General features: G+C 42.5%; 2 protein-coding genes across 4 annotated transcripts; one reads left to right on the forward strand and one right to left on the reverse strand.

The window, feature by feature from the left end:
* The first annotated feature begins 60 nt into the window (after positions 1 to 60).
* aldh6a1 (aldehyde dehydrogenase 6 family, member A1) lies at positions 61 to 9,637 on the forward strand. Its single transcript, XM_027025482.3, has 12 exons — positions 61 to 215; positions 775 to 816; positions 1,628 to 1,702; positions 2,818 to 2,979; positions 3,195 to 3,273; positions 3,475 to 3,777; positions 4,077 to 4,198; positions 5,214 to 5,403; positions 6,448 to 6,629; positions 6,805 to 6,984; positions 8,494 to 8,592; positions 8,990 to 9,637. The coding sequence occupies exons 1-12, from the start codon at positions 177 to 179 to the stop codon at positions 9,092 to 9,094; spliced, it is 1,578 nt and encodes a 525-aa protein (XP_026881283.1). The 5' UTR covers positions 61 to 176; the 3' UTR covers positions 9,095 to 9,637.
* Positions 9,633 to 18,037, reverse strand: bbof1a (basal body orientation factor 1a). Of its 3 annotated transcripts, XM_081721331.1 has the most exons (13): positions 17,892 to 18,037; positions 17,418 to 17,670; positions 17,184 to 17,249; positions 14,992 to 15,135; positions 14,539 to 14,619; positions 14,347 to 14,417; positions 13,310 to 13,454; positions 12,023 to 12,375; positions 11,724 to 11,864; positions 11,336 to 11,440; positions 10,482 to 10,636; positions 10,249 to 10,308; positions 9,633 to 10,048 (listed from the first exon to the last, which is right to left on the reverse strand). In XM_081721331.1, exons 1-12 carry the CDS (start codon positions 17,933 to 17,935, stop codon positions 10,286 to 10,288), a joined length of 1,581 nt encoding a protein of 526 aa, XP_081577457.1. In that variant the 5' UTR covers positions 17,936 to 18,037; the 3' UTR covers positions 9,633 to 10,048; positions 10,249 to 10,285. The 3 variants fall into 3 exon arrangements, with proteins under 3 accessions (XP_081577457.1, XP_026881285.2, XP_026881286.2); XM_027025484.3 differs by lacking the exon at positions 10,482 to 10,636; XM_027025485.3 differs by lacking the exons at positions 10,249 to 10,308; positions 10,482 to 10,636.
* Between the last annotated feature and the right edge of the window lie 3,118 nt (positions 18,038 to 21,155).

Raw genomic sequence — 21,155 nt, forward strand, 5'->3', positions numbered from 1 at the left:
TTAACCAATTGATTTCCTTGACTTGTGGGCGTTTTTTTTTTCGTAGCCAATCACTGGCCGCCCAACATTTATGACCCATGCATTTCTAAAGATAGCGTTTTTTATAGGTAAAATTTAAAGGGTGAACTTGATTCATCTTATCGGGGTATTTACAGCCTCGATCTCCGACGTCCATCATGGCCACACCATTAATGCGTTCTCTTCTGACGAGGCGGGTAAGGAACACAAAGCGTGCAAAAACTGTTGTTTCAGTAGGGTGCAGGCTTGGGACGTTTACGGAGTGCAACTCTCATGTCTATGTGTCTAGGCCTATACCATTGAAAATATTGCATAGTGGGCATACTTATACCTTCGTTGCACTAAAGTGGATAAGGATAGCTATGAAAATATTGCATAGTGAACATACTTTAAACCCATTCAACGGTGCACAAGCAATGTAACCTCGTGACCTAGCGTAATGATTGGGGCAAAGGAATGGCCACCCACGCTGCCGCGCACCTCCAGGTTCTGAGCGTTTAGGTTTACCGTTTGTTGCCTTGCTAGCGGACCACTGACTTCTTGAGATCTTCCAAGAACTACACTCGGAACATTTTGGTCGATCTTATGAGGCTGATTTGCACGTTGTTAAAACTTTTTTTTTTTTAATGGCGTTTTAAATTTCTGCTAAATAAACGTGGTAAATACCTGAGTGTTTTTAAATGTTTGTCTTTATAAAACAAATGAAGGTGACTGCATTAGTCATGTGACTTGTCATTTTGTAACATACTCCTGCAGGTACCTCTTCAGGTGGGACGCATGTGTTACTCGTCCTCTGTGGTGAGTGAGATAATGAATACTTGGATATGGTGCAGTAAATAAAATCTCATTTCATAGATGTTAATTCTAGGCTGATGTACATGGCATCGTTACTCTGACACCAAACCTTCTTAAAGTGATCATCTGAGAGAAAAGCATGAAGGTGTAGCTATAGTAGATCATCTGTTGTATTCGTGATGGTAGATGTCTTCGCTTGAGACTTAATATTATTGCTACTGTCAGGATTCCAGAGTGAGACAAACATTTAGAAAAATCTAGAGAACACACATGGTCATGAACATTGCTCCAGATTTAGCCCATAGATTGAAGATTCAAGAAGGAACAATATGGAATACAGTTTGCTTAAAGGTCAAACCATTACACCGGTCAAGTCAATATTTACTTTCCCTGTATTATCTAATTACACTGAATGGCAAAACCGCTCATGTACGTTTGACTTCGTTTGTCCTCCGTCTGCTTCTGGCTTCTTCACACCAGGCCCGTGTTTTCTCAGACTCTTTCCTTTTTGCATTTGAGCTAATGTGGCATTGCAGCATTTGTACCTGTAAACATTGAAATGTCAGTTTAGTTGTAGTAGACATTCTAGAGTATGGTAGATCAAAATCAGGAATACCAAATACTTCTAGTTCATACAAATCTCCATTTTAGTCTTATGAGAAAAGAATGAATGAATGAATAAATAACTACATTAGCTCATAATGTATAAATACATTAGCTGCATGCCTTTCATTGGATAATATAGAATTATAAGAAACTTCACTGTAAAAGAAAATGTGTTTAGAATCAGTATGCTGTATGCTTTCTTCCATAGCCGACTACAAAGTTGTTCATTGATGGGAAGTTTGTTGAATCCAAGAGTTCAGAATGGTTGGACATCCACAATCCTGTGAGTACAGCCAGTAACATGTTGATTTCTGAAGAGAGGATCTGTACCTTAAATGAGGATTATATTTAAATACTGTATATTGTTGCCAGTGTACTTAATAGGATAATAAGACTAAAAAGACCAAAATCTAGCTGCTATAAGTGGAGGGTGATATAAATAATATGAATAAAGCTCTTTTATTAACTAGTTACTTGGATTTTTCTCTTTATTTGCTTTGTTAAGACAAAGGCACAGTAGATTAAGTAAGTTAAGCAAACACTAGATATAATTTCCACCTTCCTGTTAACACTTAACAAGGCATTAGCTTTCTGCACAGTCCATTATTTTCTAAAAAAAAAAAAAAAGAAATTCACTGCACTTTTGCTAATATTTGTTGCCTCTGTACTCTGTTTTTGTTCACCAAAAGTAAACATTTGTCATGTTGAGTTTATTTACAGCAGTTCTGAGGGTTGACGTGCATGTACTTGGGTGTTGTGGTTCAGGAGTGAAGGCAGTACTAGTGTACCACTGTACCACAATGGTGATGATGCCACTGTCAGACACAGAAGGGCTAGTCATATGTGAAACCTTTAGGTTTGATAGGATAGTGGAAATTCAAATGAAGAGGCCATAAGGCAACTATTGGAGTTTGTGTTGAAAATCCTTTTTCTAGATAGTGCAGGTCTTAATGACAGGCCATCTTCAGTGATTGGCTGAAACAGTGCCCTTTGGAGTACATGATAAAGCTGCACCTATAGGTTGTAACTGGCAAGTTATGTTCTCCTGCTTTGGACCAGGCACACTAGTGGAGCATTCGGGACATTCAGGTGTTAGTTTAATCCTGTGAACTCTACGGACAAGTTTCAGACGTATAGATTAAGCCTAGTTATTGGCTAAACTGTAGCGCCAAGTGTGAATTACTATTTTCCCAGCAGCCACGGCAAGGGTATTTTTGGGCAAGGCTTAGGTGTAATGTAGGTCTGGGAAACTAGTAATCTGCGTGTTCCAGCTTTCACTTTCAACTGTTTTAACGGTTATGGAGAATATTGTTTGATTTTAGTACAATCCAGTACACAGTTAAAAAAGGATGATCTGCAGTGGATGATCATGTGTGTCTGTTCCTCACCTCTGCCCAGGCCACTAACGAGGTGATTGGTCGCGTGCCCAAGGCCACGCAGGAGGAGATGTTGGCTGCCGTGGACTCCTGCTCACGGGCCTATCATGCCTGGTCTGACACTTCCATTTTGACCCGCCAGCAGGTCTTTCTCCGCTACCAGCAGCTAATTAAAGACAACATTGTAAGTCCTGTGTGCAGTGCAGAGCAGACTTTGCCTGACATTTTAGGATTAGTACCTCTCTGGTTAACGGAGAAAATACCTTGATGATGAATTACTAGGTACTTGTTAAAATGATACAGCTGAGCTCTGAAAAGGACCTCAGTTCAAAATCCAGAGACTGTTCTGTCGCTGCCTTTTCCTGGGAATGTTTTATTTATTTGTGTGCAATGGTGCAGAAAGAGCTGGCTAAGGAAATCACTCGGGAACAGGGCAAAACGCTGGCAGACGCTGAGGGCGACGTGTTCCGGGGGCTGCGTGAGTCTTTTCAGATCATCTTCCAAATGGCAGGGATGAACACTGAGTGTGTCAGTCTCTGGAGAACATCTTCCTCTCATAGCTCATCCACCTCTATGTTCTAGTCTAACTTAAGTGTCAGCCTGTAGTAACGATTCAATCCTGTGCAGTGCAGGCAGCAATAAATCAACTAAGCCTGAGTGCATCTCTCCCTGGTTACAGAGGTGGTAGAACACACCTGCAGCATCACCTCCCTCATGCTGGGTGAGACGCTGCCCTCCATTACCAAAGACATGGACACCTACACCTACCGGCTGCCCATCGGGGTGTGCGCGGGCATCACTCCCTTCAACTTCCCTGCCATGATCCCGCTGTGGATGTTTCCCATGGGCATGGTGTGCGGGAACACCTACCTGTTGAAGCCGTCCGAGCGCGTGCCTAGCTGCGCCATGATGCTGGCCAAGCTCCTGCAGGACGCCGGTGCCCCGGACGGCACGCTCAACATCATCCATGGCCAGCACGACGGTACAGACAGTCACGGGGCAGTACTGGACAAATTCACTGGATTGCTGGCTAACTCATTTTGTGTTAAGGTTCTGCAACTAAAAATACTTTTGCTTTATTTAACAAATTGAGACCTTTTTCCAAGTAACTGCATGAAACAGTTATCGTTGATGGTGATTAGTAGAGATGTTTGGGAGGAAGTGTCACTTGTGTCCATGTTGTGTAGTGGGGGTGCTGTTTGACTCCCCGAAACCTCATCGGAGTGGAGTCCATATGAGGATCGCTTCATATGCAGTGTTGGGTTTCATCTGTTTTTGCAGCTGTGAACTTCATCTGTGATCACCCTGCGATAAAGGCCATCAGCTTTGTGGGCTCCAACCAGGCAGGAGAGTACATTTATGAGAGAGGCTCCAAGAATGGCAAAAGAGTGCAGTCTAACATGGTCAGTGCTGCACACTGCACACACTCGCCTCCCTTAGGAGAAACCAAACTCGGTCCTAGAAACAATCTCTTGGACAACAGCTTGGCCATAAACATTACAGGCAGATGCATGAACTCTGAGATCTGTCACATGTAGGACTGTAGAAATGAAGAAAACTTTGGCCCCACCCAGCAGGCCTATCCGCACTAATCTTCCAGTTCCTACCAGCGGGTGGCAGCATCAGTTAGGAAATAGAAGAAGTGCCCCCAGCCACCTGCTCTCTACCCAAGGCTTAAAGTGTCTGCACTGTGTCTGATTCAGCAGTTGGTGAGGAAATTGGGAATGACATTAACTGCACATCATGGCATGCGAGTGCATGAACCGAATGTTAAAATGAGTACATTCAGTACAGATATTGCAGATTGGAAATGGAACCAGCAGTCAAAAGTAATGAGCGGTTTCAGAAATGATGGAAAGCAGTAAATGATCACATTTTCCTGTAATTAGTAGGAAAATGCATGTTGGCGGTATTTTCAGCACTTTGTGTTTTAAATTGAATTAGCTTGGTTATTGTCATCATGTTTCTTGGCATATTTATAAAGGGTATATATGTTGATGAATGACAACATGGTTCAGTTTGTTTAAAAGCTAGATTTTTAAATGATGTTCAAGGGTATTGCAAGCACGTCTGTAAATTAATTTTGCAAAAGGCACATGCTCAGAAGGGGAACAGGTCAGATTTCTTATGCAGAGAACAGCTACAATCGTTGAACTGTATTTTCTGCCAGTGCGTAAATTTCTGTTTTAATATATAACATTGAATTTAGATCTGATGAGCATCACTGTAAGCATGAAAGATGTAGAAAGACAAAAAAATAAAAATTAAAAATAAAAAATAAAAAACACTCTACAACAGATGCTATGGATTTCGAGTTTGGATATGTCCTAACACACACAAACGGATATGTGAGTGTTGTCTTCTTCCCTGAGGGTAACTGCAGGACTGATGGCATTTGTGTCCCATGCTGCTGGATAGGGGGCGAAGAACCATGGCGTGGTGATGCCCGACGCCAACAAAGAGAACACTCTGAACCAGCTGGTGGGCGCGGCGTTCGGGGCAGCCGGGCAGCGCTGCATGGCGCTGTCCACGGCCATCCTCGTCGGGGACGCACGCGGCTGGCTGCCTGACCTAGTGGAGAGGACCAAGAAGCTACGCGTCAATGCAGGTGCGCACTCGGGTCGGATTTAAGCGTGCCTTGCTGTATGTGCCATCTACAGTGTTTGCGATGAGCAAGAATGTCTTATGGTTCTGCTCTTCACACTCCCATTGTTTTTTCTGTGTGTGTGTGTGTGCGCGCGTCTCTCTCTCCATTTGCTGATGGCATTCCTGCTTACATCACTGTCCTCATTCTCTGCTTTCGGGCCTCTTTCGCTCTCTTCTGTATATCATATATCCATGCGATGGGTTTTATCCTTCTCGACGTGTCCCAGTAGACCACCCAGGCCTTGACGACCACAGCTCTTCCTGAGCGTCCCAGCTCCAGATTCAGCCCAGCCCGAGGGGAGAGGCACAGTTAAACTCCCTCATGCCACAAATTTGAAACCCTGTTTGTGGTGCGGGCAGATCAGAAAGCGGCGTAGGCTGTCAAAATGTTTACAGCAACTGAAAGATGAAATTTTATGTATGCAGAAGCGCTGCGCTGTGGTGCAGCGGCTCCACCAAAACCCCCAAACAGTCCTCAGAGAGGCAGCCTTCAGAGAGCAGAGTCATGTGTGCAGAGACATAGACAGGGAGCCTCCAAAATCCAGTTCCCTTTTTCACTACTGTGCCTTAAGGACTGACGAAGAAGGCAACAATTATTGTGATTTTTTTTTTTTAAATTTTTTTCCTTTTCTTTTCTCCTCTCTCATGTCCCAAATTCATCCAGCTTAATCCACTTAAAGGGAAACGGAAGTCATAACATTTTCCCCAACTTGACTTACATTTGAGTAAAACAGGAGATTTTGGGCAGTGGGAGAATTTGAGTTTCTCACTTGAGTTTATCGAAATTTGACTGAGTCACAAACACATGACATTTGTTAGTTAATATGATCTATCCTGGTGACATAAGTCAGAAGACCCTGTACAGCTGTGCGAGTCATTGCATTTTGATAGATTGTGAAAAACCTGAAATTATTATTATTATTTTTTTATTTGTTTATTTTTTAACATTTTTTTTCTTTAAGGCCATGTGAAGACATGTAGACTTTCTTGTCCTCCCTAATGGCAGGTGACCAGCCAGGCGCAGACCTCGGGCCCCTCATCTCTCCTCAGGCCAAGGGCCGGGTTCACCAGCTCATCCAGAGTGGTGTGGATGAGGGTGCCACACTGCTACTAGATGGCAGGAACGTGAAAGTCAAAGGTTATGAGAACGGCAACTTTGTGGGACCCACCATAATCAGCAATGTCACAGTGAGACCCATTACTACCTTTGACTCTGAAAAGGGCAAATAATACTAATTTTGCTGCTATATTTGCCAGAATAATTAATTGTTGATCATTTGTATGTTGGTCAGAAACTGCTGTGTTAAACTTCTCAATGTCCAGTTCTCAGCATCTAATCCTTGGCCCTCTCTCTGACTCCCAGAGTGAGATGAAGTGTTATAAAGAAGAGATCTTTGGACCTGTACTAGTGGTTTTAGAAGCTGATGACCTGGATGAAGCCATAAAAATCATCAATAAAAACCCATATGGCAATGGAACTGCTATCTTCACCACAAATGGAGCCGTAGCCCGCAAATACACTAATGAGGTGGATGTTGGCCAGGTGAGAAACCTTTGCCTTGCAGTGAGTTTTACTCTGCAATTCCCGATGACATTTCCATAATTAGCTCACATTTTCTAAATTATAAACATAGTGCTATATCATCTTTCTTAGAGAAGCATGACCAATTTTTAAAACTGCATTACAAAAAATAACTTTTGCCATCCCCAGAAACTTTTTTTTTTTTTTTTTTTAACATTAATATATCGGTACATGTTTTATACTTCCTGACAGGGCCTCCCTAGGTGAAACGTTCCAGGCAGTCCACAAGAGTCAATATTGGAACATGATGTAAATATAATGTGTAAAATCCCTTTGGTGCCTCTTCCCTAACCCACAGCAGGGAAATAGAGTTGAACTGTCCTATCCGCTACTACCATATCTGACACAGAGTGCAATACAAGCTCTGGTCCAAACATGCCTGCAAAAACAATTGGCTTTCCATGGCAAGGACTGCCTTGTTTACCTTGACTAAAAACCCAAGGGGGAAAAAAGCCCTCGACTCGCCTTGAAACAAGCACACTCCAAATAGCCCACAGCAAATATGTGCTATTTAATCAAAACACGGCACCACTCAAATATTCTGCTGGTGAAGCTCGGGGTCTGAAACGGCACTCAAAAGGGATTCCTCGCAACCTGTTTATCCTGGGGGTTGTGTAAAAACGGACTGTCCCTGCCCCGTTTGTTTTTGTGTGCGGCCTGCAGCTGGGCCATGTGTTTGCGATTCAGATGGCGGAGGGGCGCAGGGGTTCACGTGCCGAGCCACCAACCAAAACCCCCATGCACACTATAAGGGCCTGCTCTTTTCTCTTTCCCCACCAAACTGCTACAGCTGCCTTCTCCAACATTAAGTACCTGTGCCAGTTTCCAGTCTTCACCCACCCCAAGGAACACGTTTTGTTTAGTTATCCTCTGCATGCATTGCTTTTCTCAGCAGGCACACAAACAAATAGTTGTGGGTTTCAGCTTTGTGTTGTCACTGAATGAGCTGCTTGTTCAGCACTTTCCATACACAACAGTCAGAGCTCAGCAGCAATGTATAGTTTGATGCCACGATCGTTAAAACGGTCAACGTTGAGTGAGTTTATCTGTAGAGTGACTAACGTTACATTCTCTAGCAAATGAGTGAGAAGAGAAAAACAATTTGAAATTAGAGTTGTCATACATATGGGTGCAGTTGGCATTTTATTACTGTTGACCATTGCCTGATCCAAGCTTTTGTTTTTAGACGCAAACGTCATGAGGCTGAGCTAGCATGCTGAAGAAGCAGCTAAGTGCTAACCTATGGTGTTAGCATCCGCCCTCCCCCACCACCCCGTGATTGACATGGCACTGTATAATGTACAGCTGAGACGGGCGTGTTTGCGTTTGACAGTTGCGCTGTTCTCTTAGCTGACGTCGTGGTGTGAGTGTCTGGCACAGGGCAGATAGGGGTAAGGGCAGCCTTGGGGCAGCTGGGGGGAGCAGGGTGTCTGCTTCTCACTGCTGTGCTTTATGTGCTGCCTTTTCCAGATCGGAGTGAATGTACCGATCCCTGTCCCCCTTCCCATGTTCTCCTTCACGGGATCCAGGGCCTCTTTCAGGGGAGATACCAACTTCTATGGCAAGCAAGTAAGTAGTCCGACATGGCACACTAACGTAACATAATTCCAAACTACACAGGTGTTAAGACATCATGTACTTGGATTAGTGAACAAGGCATTGTAACACTGGATTCTATAAAGGTAGGCCATGCCTATTTGATGTGACCTCTAATGTTTAATGTTCGAATGATTTTTGGCCTGCAAGTTTGTTTTGAACAAACAGGTTTGTTTTGAACAAACAGATTGTTGTGAATAAGATGATTGAAGGAATGGTTTATTGTACTGGTAAACGCATGATTTCTAACCGCTGTTTATCATGTGAGCTCATTCTTATTTCAGAATGGTATTAGCAAGACATGGATGACTAACGTTACTGACTCAGTGTTTGCAGTAGGGTTGAGTGCTTGGTCCTTTTGCCTCCACAGGGAATTCAGTTCTACACACAGATCAAAACTGTCACTTCACAGTGGAAGGCAGAGGACGCCACCTTGAAATCTCCAGCTGTTACCATGCCGACCATGGGACGTTGAGTTGTAATATAGGTCCAATTTTGTGCACCCCAAGCTTTCAAGCTAATGTACAGATGGGTATTTTCAGATTAAGCACAGGTTTCTATTCATTTTAACACAGGTTAAGCATTTAACTTTTGGTGGAAGAAAGTACTTTGTAATGTCACTTGGGCTACTTAACTACTTGGCTTACTTGGGCAAGGCCCTGAATCCTCAATTGCTCAAGTTATACTCAAATTGTAAATTGCTATGGATTAAAGGCGTGGCCTAAATACCGTAAATGTGGCAGCAGATGGTCTACAGTCCGTCTACAGTTGCAGCTACACACAATGCAAAAAACCACTCACTTGCAGCCCCAGGAACTAAAAGCTCACCTTCCTCAAATGCATGTCTTCCCAGTTTTGATTTTCTAATAAAAGAATGGTCTGTTTTCTCTGCTTGATTATATGTACGTTTTAAGAATATGGTGATGGCCAGATGGGAGAGACAGGAAGGTATTAGTGAGAGCTCATCACTGTGCCTCACCAGTCAGCTTGAAGTAAATTAAACTGAATACCAATTTCATTTTGTCATTCTTGCCTGTTTTAATGTATGTTGGAAACGAAAGGGGAAATGCACAATTTCAGTAAGATAACACAAACACTGCAGTACTTTATATCATCACTTTTTTTCAGTTTAATTGACCAAGGACCACTCCTGAATGTCTCTGGATTTCTGATGTCCCTGTCTTTGTGTCCCTGCACAGCATAATTTGTGGTTGAGATGCTGGTTCTTTCTATAGCAAAGAAAATAACTTCTGCTGGGAAATTCACTAAAGAACCTTGGTGATATTTATGTGATTATGGTTTCACATGATCATTGGATCATGTGACCACATTTTAGATGGTCTGTAAGTCTGGCAGGCCACTAGGGTTGGACATGTTGCACACCGCTGCCTGAGTTACGAAGGTCATGTGCGATTCCTTCTCTGTAGCCCTGTGTGGAAGACAAACAAGGAACATGGAAGTGTGGTATTTACTGTTGTGAGGCAAAACTGAAAAAATACCAAGCTGTTAAATGACACCTGAAAAATTATCTAATGGTGATGATATTCCTTCATCTGAATATGTAACAACTAAATCATTCAGCTGCTTTGCAAAGAAACTGCTGGATCTTCTGGCCTGCTTCAGACTCACTCTGTCTCAACGTCACCCTGCTCCCTCTCGCATGATGCTAACAGAGGCTGCGCTGTTTTCCTGTGTGAGAAATAAAGAGGCAATGCAAATCTACCAAAAACATGCTCTGATTGGCACCTGTTGCAATAGTTATCAGGCATATAGCCATACAGGAGTATTTCAAGTTCCTCCGCCCCAAACTAATTAGCTAACATGATGTTAGTGAAAGAGTGTGAGTACACACTCCTCTATACCTTCCACTCCATTCATTGATCCATCCGTCCGTCCGTCCGTCCGTCTGTCCAGCCACGCCTGCTTCCTACTCTTAATTCTGCCTCTTGTTCTACATTTTTCCTCTGGAGAGATGTTTTCCAGCTGTCTCCAGAGAACCGCAAGTGCTTCGGATGTGCTAAACAAGTGGCCGTGCGCACGTGAAAGCAGGCAGGAGGTTCGGGTGCTGCAGCCAGATGGCTCTTGCACTGGGCACGTTTTTATTTTTACTCCCTGGTCCTGGCTATCCACACAGCACAGCTGGGTAGCTGTCCCAAGCAGAAGTGTCTGCTAACAAACTGTTCAGTCTCTAGTGCCGAACCCTTATATAATCCTTAAATAACTGAATCTCTGTGTGAAATATTGGGCTTAATAGGGACTTTTCATCTTTGCAGGTATTTTATCAATTATTCCAAAATCAGTGGGTTATAATTTGAAATAGGAAGGGGCAAAGGATGAACCTGGTGCCATGTGCCTGTGTTTAAAGATATAATCTTTTTATGAAAGGAAAATTCACCATGCGCTGTGATTTTTTCCACTATGGTGCAGACATCTTTGACATTTGTGAAGAGTTGTATGATGACTGCCAGTAAACTTGTGGTTAATTACTGCTACTCTAGATGCCGTATACTGCAAGCATGACTACAGGAAAGCATTTATAGTATTTAATATTTGTAGCAGTCTATATTTGAGGATGTGGGATTGCATTTATTTCCAATGGCTAACATCAGCACTTATTTGTCAAAGCTGTAAGCAACATCTCCTTTATAGATCTGTGGGACTTGGAAGACTTTATATGCTATAACAATGTAAAATACTAAATAGTAATAGACTTTACCTTGTTTTCAAACCATTCATTTTAGCAAAGAGCAGCCGTAGTACCCTCTCCTTCTGCTCCCAGGTCAGTTCAGAGATGTCCACCTTCAAACTCGGCAGGTTGCTCCTAGGATGCAGTGTTTTAGGAGCTAATCATAATTACGTGTAAGACCCTGTTTCCCTTAGCATTACAACTTGTGAGTGGTGCAACTGTAACTGCCTCGTTTGGCTTGATGTGTTCAGTGCTATACAAAGCAGATGCATCTGATAGCAGTATTTAATGTCATAGCATCATGTCTTAAATTGTGTGTAAAATTATATGCGATTTAGATTGAAAATGCTTTAAGCATTTTTTGGAGAAACCTCTCTCAAACCTCTCACTTTGACATCTCTTGCAATGCCTAACTCACCATTTCTCAGCCTCTTCCAGGTCAGTGTAAACACTGTTGGTGCTGTGGGGCACCTTGTTAAAGGTTCGTATGCGAGGGTACTCATTCCTCCCCAACCGTGCATCATTCATCCTTCTGCGATACGCCTCCATCGCCTTCTGTCTGTATACATTGTGCCAGAAAGCATACTGCCAGTTTAAATGGGACAATATCTCTTAACATCTCTTTTTGACAGCACTAATTATCAGGTTTTTTGAAGCCAGTCGTGCTTGTGAACGTTTCTGCTGCAGTTTGGTGGCACGCCTGCATTTGGTGCGTACCTGTACTGGAGCCGACTGCTGATGATCTCCTGCTTCACCTGAGCCAGAGCTTCATGGAAGAAGAGCTCGAGCTGAGTGCGCTGCTCGATGATGTCGCGTGCCAGCCGCTTCACGCGGCTCATCTCGCGCTCGCGCATCGCCAGCACCCTCTGGAGCTTCTCCAGCTCCATGCCACTGGCCTGCGTGCTCACCATGGCTCGTTCTCGTGCCCCTGCCCGCTCCCGCTCGAATTCAGCCTCCATGATAGCCAGTGCCTGCTCCAGCGTGGACACCTTCTCCCTGAGCTCGGAGATCTCGCGTCGCCGTGCCTCCAGCTGCGTTGCGTTCTCGTTCAGCCTCAGCTTGCTCGTCTCCTGTGGGGGGGAGGGAGTCAGCTGACCAGGGCCCAACAGCCACCGGGCTGGACAGCCGCCGGCAGCTCGTGTGTACTCGTCTATACAAGTTATGTTTACGTGTCTAGTCTCTGGGGTTGGCGTGTATCTGTGAAATCAAGTACGCTTATGCCCTTCGGCTCACAATGAAGGTGTCCATCAAATGTGTTTGTCAGCGGCAGGCCAGAGGGAACACTAGGAGTGTGTTGGGCCCAGCCATGGAAAGTATGCTGTGTGCCAGGCCACAGGGAGACAGGAGACTGGCTCCTGGAGTGGAGGTGAGGAGAATGTGCTTCTACAGGAGAACTCAAACACATAGCCCAGTGCAAATAAACATGGGCAGCAGCAGGGGGCATAACCCATCAGAGATCAGGAACTACCAGAATAAGAAAATGTCTATAAACTTCATTCAGCCACTCGTTATTGCTGATGGTAGCTTCTCTCTGTCTGATGTGTCATTTTTGGCTCGGACAGGATATCCTGGCATGAGCGTGAGCTGTTACTAGTCATGCTTTTCAGAGCTCAATTTGTGACTTCAGTAACTTGTGCACCACTAAATATAGTTGTTTCTTTAATTACATTTTGAGGGCATTTATTCTCAGAAGACACTGGGAAGGTCTCCAGTCCTCATAAGCTGTCAAATAACCCCATTATCTAAAATAAGAAGGTAGCGGTCTGGCATTGGACACAGAGGGGGCTTTGAGAGGCCTTTCTGGGGAACCCCTTCAGGGGCCTATATGTCTTTCAGTGCATGTTACCTAGAGCATTTCTAGAATTTGTGGGGAGGAAAAAATAAGTTGATGGAACTAAATATTTATGATGTTTCAATAGTGCATGCCTTATTACGAAAGTAGAAAAAGACTGGTGGTTTGTACTGTAAGGCAGTGATGGAGGCTGACCTACAAAATGGTAGTACCTCATTCAGAGTTAGGGAGGCATTCTCCTCCACTAGGGTTTTATTGATCCTCTTCAGTTCCTCCACCTCTTTCAGGTGGTAGCCCAGTGCCTCATTTAAACGCACGTTTTCTTTGAACACAGAGCGTGACGCACCATCCAGCTGCCTGTGGAGATCGAGCAGGAGAGAAGAAAAATATCAAATTTACTTATATGACGCTTTTTACAACAGTTGTTGTAACAAAGCAGGGGCCCCATCCTGCCCATCCTCAAAGGGGGGCCCCATCCTGCTCTGGCTGAAGTGTACATTGTTTAGGAGCTTGAAAGCTATACCTGCACCTTTTGTCAGAATCACAACGAAACTGAACACTCACACGTGGTCTCAATAAAGGCAGTGTCATCTGCATATGATCAGCGTAAACTGACTATGACATCAAAAAAGTGTCAAAGGACTGGCCAAGTGATGGTATGGCTAAAACTGCTTTAAAACATCCACAGCTCTACAGTTCTGAAGAACTGCATTCATTCATTCTCAGTCGACTTAGCTGTGACTCATTGAATTGAATTAGGTTGACCTCAGGTGCTTGGCCTGGGGAAGCAAGTGGAGGACTGTTCCTGTGGAAATACTATAAAAAGGAAACATGCTGGCTACAACACTCGCCACCTCAGTGCCACATCAACCAGCAAGATAATTAGGTTTGCTGCCATTGTTCTGGTAAACTAATCAAGCAAAGCTAACATATGGCTATTGCTGTGGCTGTGAAAAACATATACTTGTACATATACATGCACGTTTAGACATGAAGTTGTTCATACACACTTCTTGCAGAACAATCTCCTTTGCTGAAGATATAATCATTGGCTTAGGTGATGTATACTATCTCCAAGAGAAAAACTGTATTGTGGTCATGATAATGATAATAACTGTATTGTGGTCTCCTTGTTTTTCTGCAAAGGTTATTTATTTTCTTTCACTGTGTAACGGTGCAGTTTGAAGAGTAAAATTAGCCTGTAATTGGAAGGAGGTAAGGAAGGAAAGACGGACAGAGATGGACTCACACAATTGCCTCTTTGTGGGCTCGCTCTGCTAGCCGGGCAATTCTCTGCTCAGCCTCCTTTTCTAAGCGAACCTGGAGGGAGGAAGGATTAGGAGTAACTGTGCAGTCTTTTGGGGATTCACTCATTTTTTTAAAAAATGTGTATTTCCATTTATCACAAAGTAATTTTTTCCCACAGATCTTGTACACATACCTTCTCAGTAAAGAATTTGTGTTCCATTCTTGCAAGATTCTCCTTGTGCTCACGGTCAGCAACATACATATTCTCTTTCATCTGTAAAATGTAATCGAGGATTTCCCAATTAAATGCGCATTGGAGCTACTGACAATGTGTGAAACCACTAGGATTTTACAGCTGCTCCAAGTCCTGGTGAGCCAATGGATAAGTGATGTCACCTAGAGACATTTTCAGAAGATGCAGCCTATCCCACAGCATGAATGGATATTCTTCCCTTTGACAAAACAATTCTCTGGAGATTGACTGTCAACCACTGGCCATAGTAAAATTAATATTTTAACAATTATTGGTATTGGTATTATCATATGTCTATGTCTCAGAGTAGCCATATGGCTTTAAGAATATTTATTTTAAAACTATATTCACACTAAATTGCATAAACTTATATTAGATTGTTTAATACTACACAGTGCTCAGGTCTTGCTCCATCTGGGCTTTCTTTTTGTGGAACTCCTTGATGGTCCTTAGTTCTCCCTGAATCATGCTGAACTCACTGGATCTCTTCTTAAACTTCTCTTCCAGTTCGTTAATCTTCAGCATGTACTCTGCAACCTGCAAAAGCCAATCAATACCAACGGATCAGCGGTCAGCCGCCCAACAAGCATGATAACAGGGCTGACAAAAGCAGTTTAGTTTTCCAGGCAGTGGTTGAGCTTAGAAGGGAGGACTGGTTTTCTGAGAAATGACTTGTATGTACAGCGCTACTCTGGAATGGCAGGCCTATGACCGCTGGGATAAGAATTAGAAAGTGTGTATGGCCCATGGTCTTTACATGCAGACCAAAGCATCCATGGCTTCCTACCAGAACAAAATACCAGCAACTGGAGCTATTTAGAGATCTGCATATCCATGCATTACAAGCTTGTGAGCCAAATGTTATGAATCAGCTGTTTGACCATGTGCCTCTTGCCATGTATGGGTTGCATACTGGTTACACAGGGCTTAGATTAGTTTGCTCCAAAATGCAGAGCAGCTTTGCCAGTAAAACAACTGGAACTTGCTTGAGAAACGACGATAGTGTGTTAAAACTGTAAAATGGTCAGTTGTTATAAAACAGCAAATGTGACCTTCTAACACGTTTTCTATTGACATAATGGTCATATAAAATTCAGAGCTCAGGTTGGCTCCAATGTCATATATAGTACTTTTTAGTGTACATTATCACACAAAGCTAGTGATCAGCATACTAGGAACACAAAACACACTTTCTGTGACTTGACATAGGTCACTTGCTATTTGATGCAGGTGAAAACAACATTGTAGACCACAATGTATGAGAAGACAAAACTGAACACACAGAACTGTAATTAGCTAATGTGCATCATACATGTAGAACTTTGCAGGTCCAGCGGTATTTCATTCTTTGCTTCTCTTCTTTGATCAAGATACGCTGTTTTTCTGTCACAAAATGGCAGGGGCACAAATGAACAACTGGAAAAACCTCGCTGAAATAACACTCTGGCTTACTGATGTTCTCCCTGGGCTCAGTCACATGTCAAACCATTTAAACAAGCAGGGGGAACAGAGACCCATGATGGTTTTTCTTTTAACTCTCTGTGAGTGCTAGAGGGTTTCCATTAACAGTCCTTTTTCAAGATGAAGTGTTTTATCACATTGCAGGGAGTACAAATGGGGCTGGACTTGAAATCACATCTGAATCCACCACAATAATGTATTTTCCAGAATAATGTTACATGGGCAAATGTGCCATTGCCATGAGTGTCTAAACAGGGGATGTTGTAACTTTGTCCAGACCAAGCCTTTTTTTTTTTGCCCAACACTTATTGGGACCCATTTTTACCCACATGAAGTAAGAGATGACAAATGGAAAACAGCTGTTGACTAAAGCAGTGCATTTTCTCACTTTAAAGTAAAACATGTCAGCAGGACTCTTGCTGTTGTGAGTGTTCTGGATAGCTACCGTTTGGAATTGCACTTTAAAAAACTGCAATGCATTCTTGTTCAACAACTAGGCAAATAAAATGCTTTCATCAACATAATAACGTTGCGGTCACATCTGTAATTTGCTACCAACAAACCCTAAGACACATGACCCTATATATATATATATATATATATATATATATATATATATATATATATATATATATATATATATATATATACACACACACACACACACACACACACACACACACACACACACACACTGGCTGACGCCGATGTACCAAGGGTACATCGATTTTAATTAGTCATATGACTGTGAATGTTGGGGCTCATTACGTTTTATGCTTGCTTTGTTTGTTCGTTTGTTTGTTTGTTTTTTTAAGTAAGCAAGCATTATATGTGTATAATTGGAATAGAATAAACTTCGTTTAGATAAATATTTGTGAGATTCTGTGTTTATTGCAGGTGCAAGTAAGCCACCTAGTAATACTTTATATATTATGATGGGCAGGAAACTGTCCACTGAATATTCTTCGCTTTGGTCATCTAAACACGCTCTGTGCCAAAAGCCTACCTGCTTGTAGCAAACTGTCAAGTCACTCCCTGTTCTTGGAACGTGGTTGTTATGTTTATATCTAACGGCTAAACACACAACTGCTATTTCATCTGGGGATAGGCCTGTGGGCACTTACTACGAGCTCTTTTTCTTGTAAGGCTTGTGATTTCTGATCTTTTAGCTCTTCTTCCAATGCTGCAATCTGTAGAGATGAAGCAGAGTGATATAATCATCGTTCACCGTATTACGATGATAAGGTGTGTGGTTGCCATGACATTGGGGCACGGGGCGAGTGACACTGGAAAAATAACATAATTCAAATAACTATTCGTAAACGTGCGAACGTCACCTCGCAAGACTCGGAACAAACCTTTGCTTCCTTGTCAAGGTCCTTTTTCTTCAGAAATCCGATTATGTCAACTGTGTCCCTTTCAGATCTGTACTGCTGATTTGTGAGCTCCTCGTTTGCTCTGGCTAGCTGGCGCGTAGCTTCTCGGTATTCCACCCGTGAACACTCCGTCATATCCAGCCTGGCCTCCCACAGGGCCGCGTTAGCTTTAGCCCTCTCTATATCACACTCCTTGTCCGGTCTGGACTCCTGTTTGCCTTCCTTCTTTGCTTTTCTAGATAAATGGGAAAATATGGACAGGTGGAAATACTGGTGAGGGGAAACACAGACACAGCCTAGCTAAGTTGCTAGCTAGCGTTAGCTAACACGCTAAAGTTTGATTGCTGTGTAATTAAGCTAACTTGGCTAGCTAGCAATATTAGCTACCTAGCTCTACAACGCTTTATAAAAAGTTGCATATAAAAGTTGGAAGTTTATAATTATATTACAGCTCACCCTTTCCCCTTTGCCTTTCCTGTCTTTGCTTTTTTCTTCGGCATACTTCTTAATTGTAATATGGGGGAAACTATTAATTGTATTAGATCTTCACAGGTTTCGTGATATCTTGTTTACAACCGCTGCCATGGAGACGCCTCTACAATTAGGCTATAGAAGCTCGAAGATCCTATAGACCTTTCTCAATCTCTCAGAAAACTTTGTCTAATAAGAATGCAAGCTTTTTCAATTACTATCTTTATAGACTGTTCGGCATTTGTTTTCTCTGGCGCAACCCCTATTTAGGTTTTTATGTTTTGTTTTCAAAAAATAAAACAATATAATGGATAAGGTGGTTACACAAGCAATCAGGGAGCATATTCAGTCATTGTCCTGAGACAAATGACATACATCATGCAAAATTGAGCTGTATCCTAAGCAAAGATTACATAAACTGCGGACTAGCCGCAAAAGTTAAACAAAATTGCAGTTGGCTTAGCATACTCAGAAAGCCAAGCCCTTTGAAAAACAGTGTAAACTTAGCGCAGAACATCACTTTAAGTCTGTCCAGTACCACCCTGCCATAGCCTGCCTGCACTCAGGATGTTTGCCAGCCTCCAAACTACTCATTTTTGTACAAGTGCTCGTTTCTGATTAAACTGGAAGATATCCCTCAAACATTCCACAAGTTAAAAAACAAAACGGAACATTAGGGTGGAACTACTGTAAATGTACTGGGGCTGTAGCTCCTGCAGTGTTTCTGCTGTTAGGACCTAAATTTAAAGCTAATTACTATGACAAACGAATACATCCCATCCCCCTTCCCCTTCTTCCTATTTTAAATAACCGTGAACATTTTCAAGCTGTCATTATCACCAAAATTGTAATTACAAGGTCTTGGTCTCTTCAGTGGGAGTTGTTGGGAAGGACACCCACCAAACATGGCATTCCTGTGGCAGACTATGTAGTATATTTATAATGGATTTCTACCTCAGGAAAGCTCAGTTTACAAACTCAAGGAGGACACCTTAACTGGGAATGTTGTGTAATTTGAATCAGTTTTGAATCAGTAAAGTGTAAGAATATATGATAGAGAATAGTCCTTTGTCACAGTATTTCAGCATGGCATGCTTTTCAAAGACAGACATAATAAAAACAATTATGCAACCATCAAGATTTTTTCTTTAAACTATAGTGATATAATTTAGCAATATACATATCCTGCATTTTATAGTGGATAATAAGAAATTAAGAGCCTGTTTTACTAACTTAAGTGGTTTTACAGATTTTACACATTGCATTTTTACCCCCAGTTGCATTTTTGTTTTTTTATATTGTTTCAGTTTTCGTGTCTTTAAAGAAGGAGTAATCCATTGTTTTCCAAGTGCTTGTTTTCACTGTAATGTGAATTACAGGATGCTTATCATCATGGTTGGGCAACAAATTCTTTCAAATTGTCATTGTTTCATTGTGGCATAACATTTGTTCATTCATAATGCCTAAATGGGTTTTAAACTTGTCAGACTCTGACTCCATCATCCTGGTTCATTTTTCTTCACATCAGTTAGATAATGTAGGCTACTGTAATTACCTTGCTTCATGCTGTAAACACAATTTATGATGTATTGTGTGATTTCATGGACATACAGAATGCTTTGTCAGTAATTGCCTGCACTTATGTGTACACATAATTATAAGTATGCTTAATCTCAAGCCTGTGAAAGAAAAACAGGGCAAGTGACTACAGCAAAATGCAGTTATAGTTTGTTCTCATATTACTGGTGAGCAGGCATTATGCAAGGGATTCAGGCTTTGTTACGCCAGTCCTGAAGACAGCGAGTAGACAGGATGAAATAATTCTAAGAGAGTAAATTGGGTTTCATGCCACTCGAGTGTAAGGTGCCACCTGTTAAATTAGGTCATAGGCAAGCCCCAGTGCATTTACCATGGCACAGGAGTGTTCTCTTAAATTGTCAGAAGTCAATAAGAGGTCCAGCACATGCATGCTTGGCAAGAGAGAAAAGACCATAATGGGGCACCACAGAGTAAAAAAGTAGCCAAAGAGGAAAGAAAGTGTCATATTTTTAGTTCCAAATTACAACATTGGAACAGTTGCTCTGCTCTGCCGAACGGCCCAGGACTGGGATGGCATGGTGGGAGAGCACGCAGTGCCAGACTCCACCCTTGCTATTTGCTCCCTCCTTCCCTCCATCCCTCCCTCTCCTGCCCCGTCCATGGCCCTCCTTCCACCTCGGAACACTAAAGCCAGGAGTCTGACATCCTCCTCAGAACATTCCAGATCTTCCCTCTCCTCAGTCAGCAATCACAGACAAGCAGCAGGGATGGCAGCTGGGCCGTGCGGTGAACCGCCTTCATTTGTTGCGAGAAAGGGGGAGATCACAGTAAACTGGCTCCTCCGGAGCTTTAGAGTTGCCCAAAACAATGCATTTAGCAGCGTGCGTGGCTGTCACTCGGGCAGGGGAGTTTCAGGTTGACCGGGTGGAGAAAACCCCACTCTCCGAACTGTGACTGCTCCTGCCTACAGCACCACATCGCAACTGTCACATGGCCATGGTTTGCATCAGCACACCCCCGAAGCACATGAAAAAATAGCTGATGAGAACTGAAAGGGTGGTTAAATCTGTTTTTCCAGGTTAACACCCACCTAAAAAGAAGAGCGTAACAGCTTATAGCTCTCATGCTTTCTGTTTATGCAAGCCTGCAGACACTTTTCTTCTCTAGCTGAAAATCCTCGTGGTTGTTGCAGAGATGAGTGGGAGTTGGACACGTTGTCTTTTCATGCCATCCGGAGCCACATGCATTTACTTGTCCTCATGCAAAAGTAACTTTATCAATTTGAGGGTTTACTGGACATTTTTGCTGATTTGCTTTTCATGAATGGTACAGAATGGTATCATTCTAAAATTTAATTCCTAAACATTCTTCAGGTACCTTCAAGTCTGTAACAGAGGCTGTAATGCCAACATATGTGCACAGTATATCAGGTGGCAAATGGAAAAACCACAGGAGTCACCTCCATGAGTCACAATACCTCAAAGTCATGTCTGTGTCCATGCTTTTTGATTAAGCACTTTCTTTTCTCCGGTTTTAATGATTATAGTACATCTTCATACTCTCACCACAAATAAATAAGTAAAATAAATTAGATAATGTTTGTGTTTCTTTGCTCTTGCTTTTTTAAACAAAAGAGAAAAGAAAAGGGCCACTTCTAGAAGTTATGAAGTGAATAATAAACTCAAATTAGCTGTATTTCAATTAGCTGTC

The sequence above is a fragment of the Electrophorus electricus genome, chromosome 10 (genome assembly GCF_041902795.1).
Source record: "Electrophorus electricus isolate QZ-2024a chromosome 10, ASM4190279v1, whole genome shotgun sequence".
Classification (NCBI taxonomy): domain Eukaryota; kingdom Metazoa; phylum Chordata; class Actinopteri; order Gymnotiformes; family Gymnotidae; genus Electrophorus; species Electrophorus electricus.

Excerpts from the sequence above, each read along its gene's own strand:
- aldh6a1 (XM_027025482.3), top strand. The coding sequence starts at position 177 with ATGGCCACACCATTAATGCGTTCTCTTCTGACGAGGCGG. Across the intron at positions 2,980-3,194 it reads AGCTAATTAAAGACAACATT|AAAGAGCTGGCTAAGGAAAT; the intron begins GTAAGTCCTGTG and ends GCAATGGTGCAG. Across the intron at positions 4,199-5,213 it reads AAAGAGTGCAGTCTAACATG|GGGGCGAAGAACCATGGCGT; the intron begins GTCAGTGCTGCA and ends GCTGCTGGATAG.
- bbof1a (XM_081721331.1), bottom strand. The coding sequence starts at position 17,935 with ATGCCGAAGAAAAAAGCAAAGACAGGAAAGGCAAAGGGGAAAGG. Across the intron at positions 15,136-17,183 it reads TACAAGAAAAAGAGCTCGTA|GTTGCAGAGTACATGCTGAA; the intron begins GTAAGTGCCCAC and ends TGGCTTTTGCAG. Across the intron at positions 12,376-13,309 it reads CCTCCCTAACTCTGAATGAG|GAGACGAGCAAGCTGAGGCT; the intron begins GTACTACCATTT and ends TCCCCCCCACAG.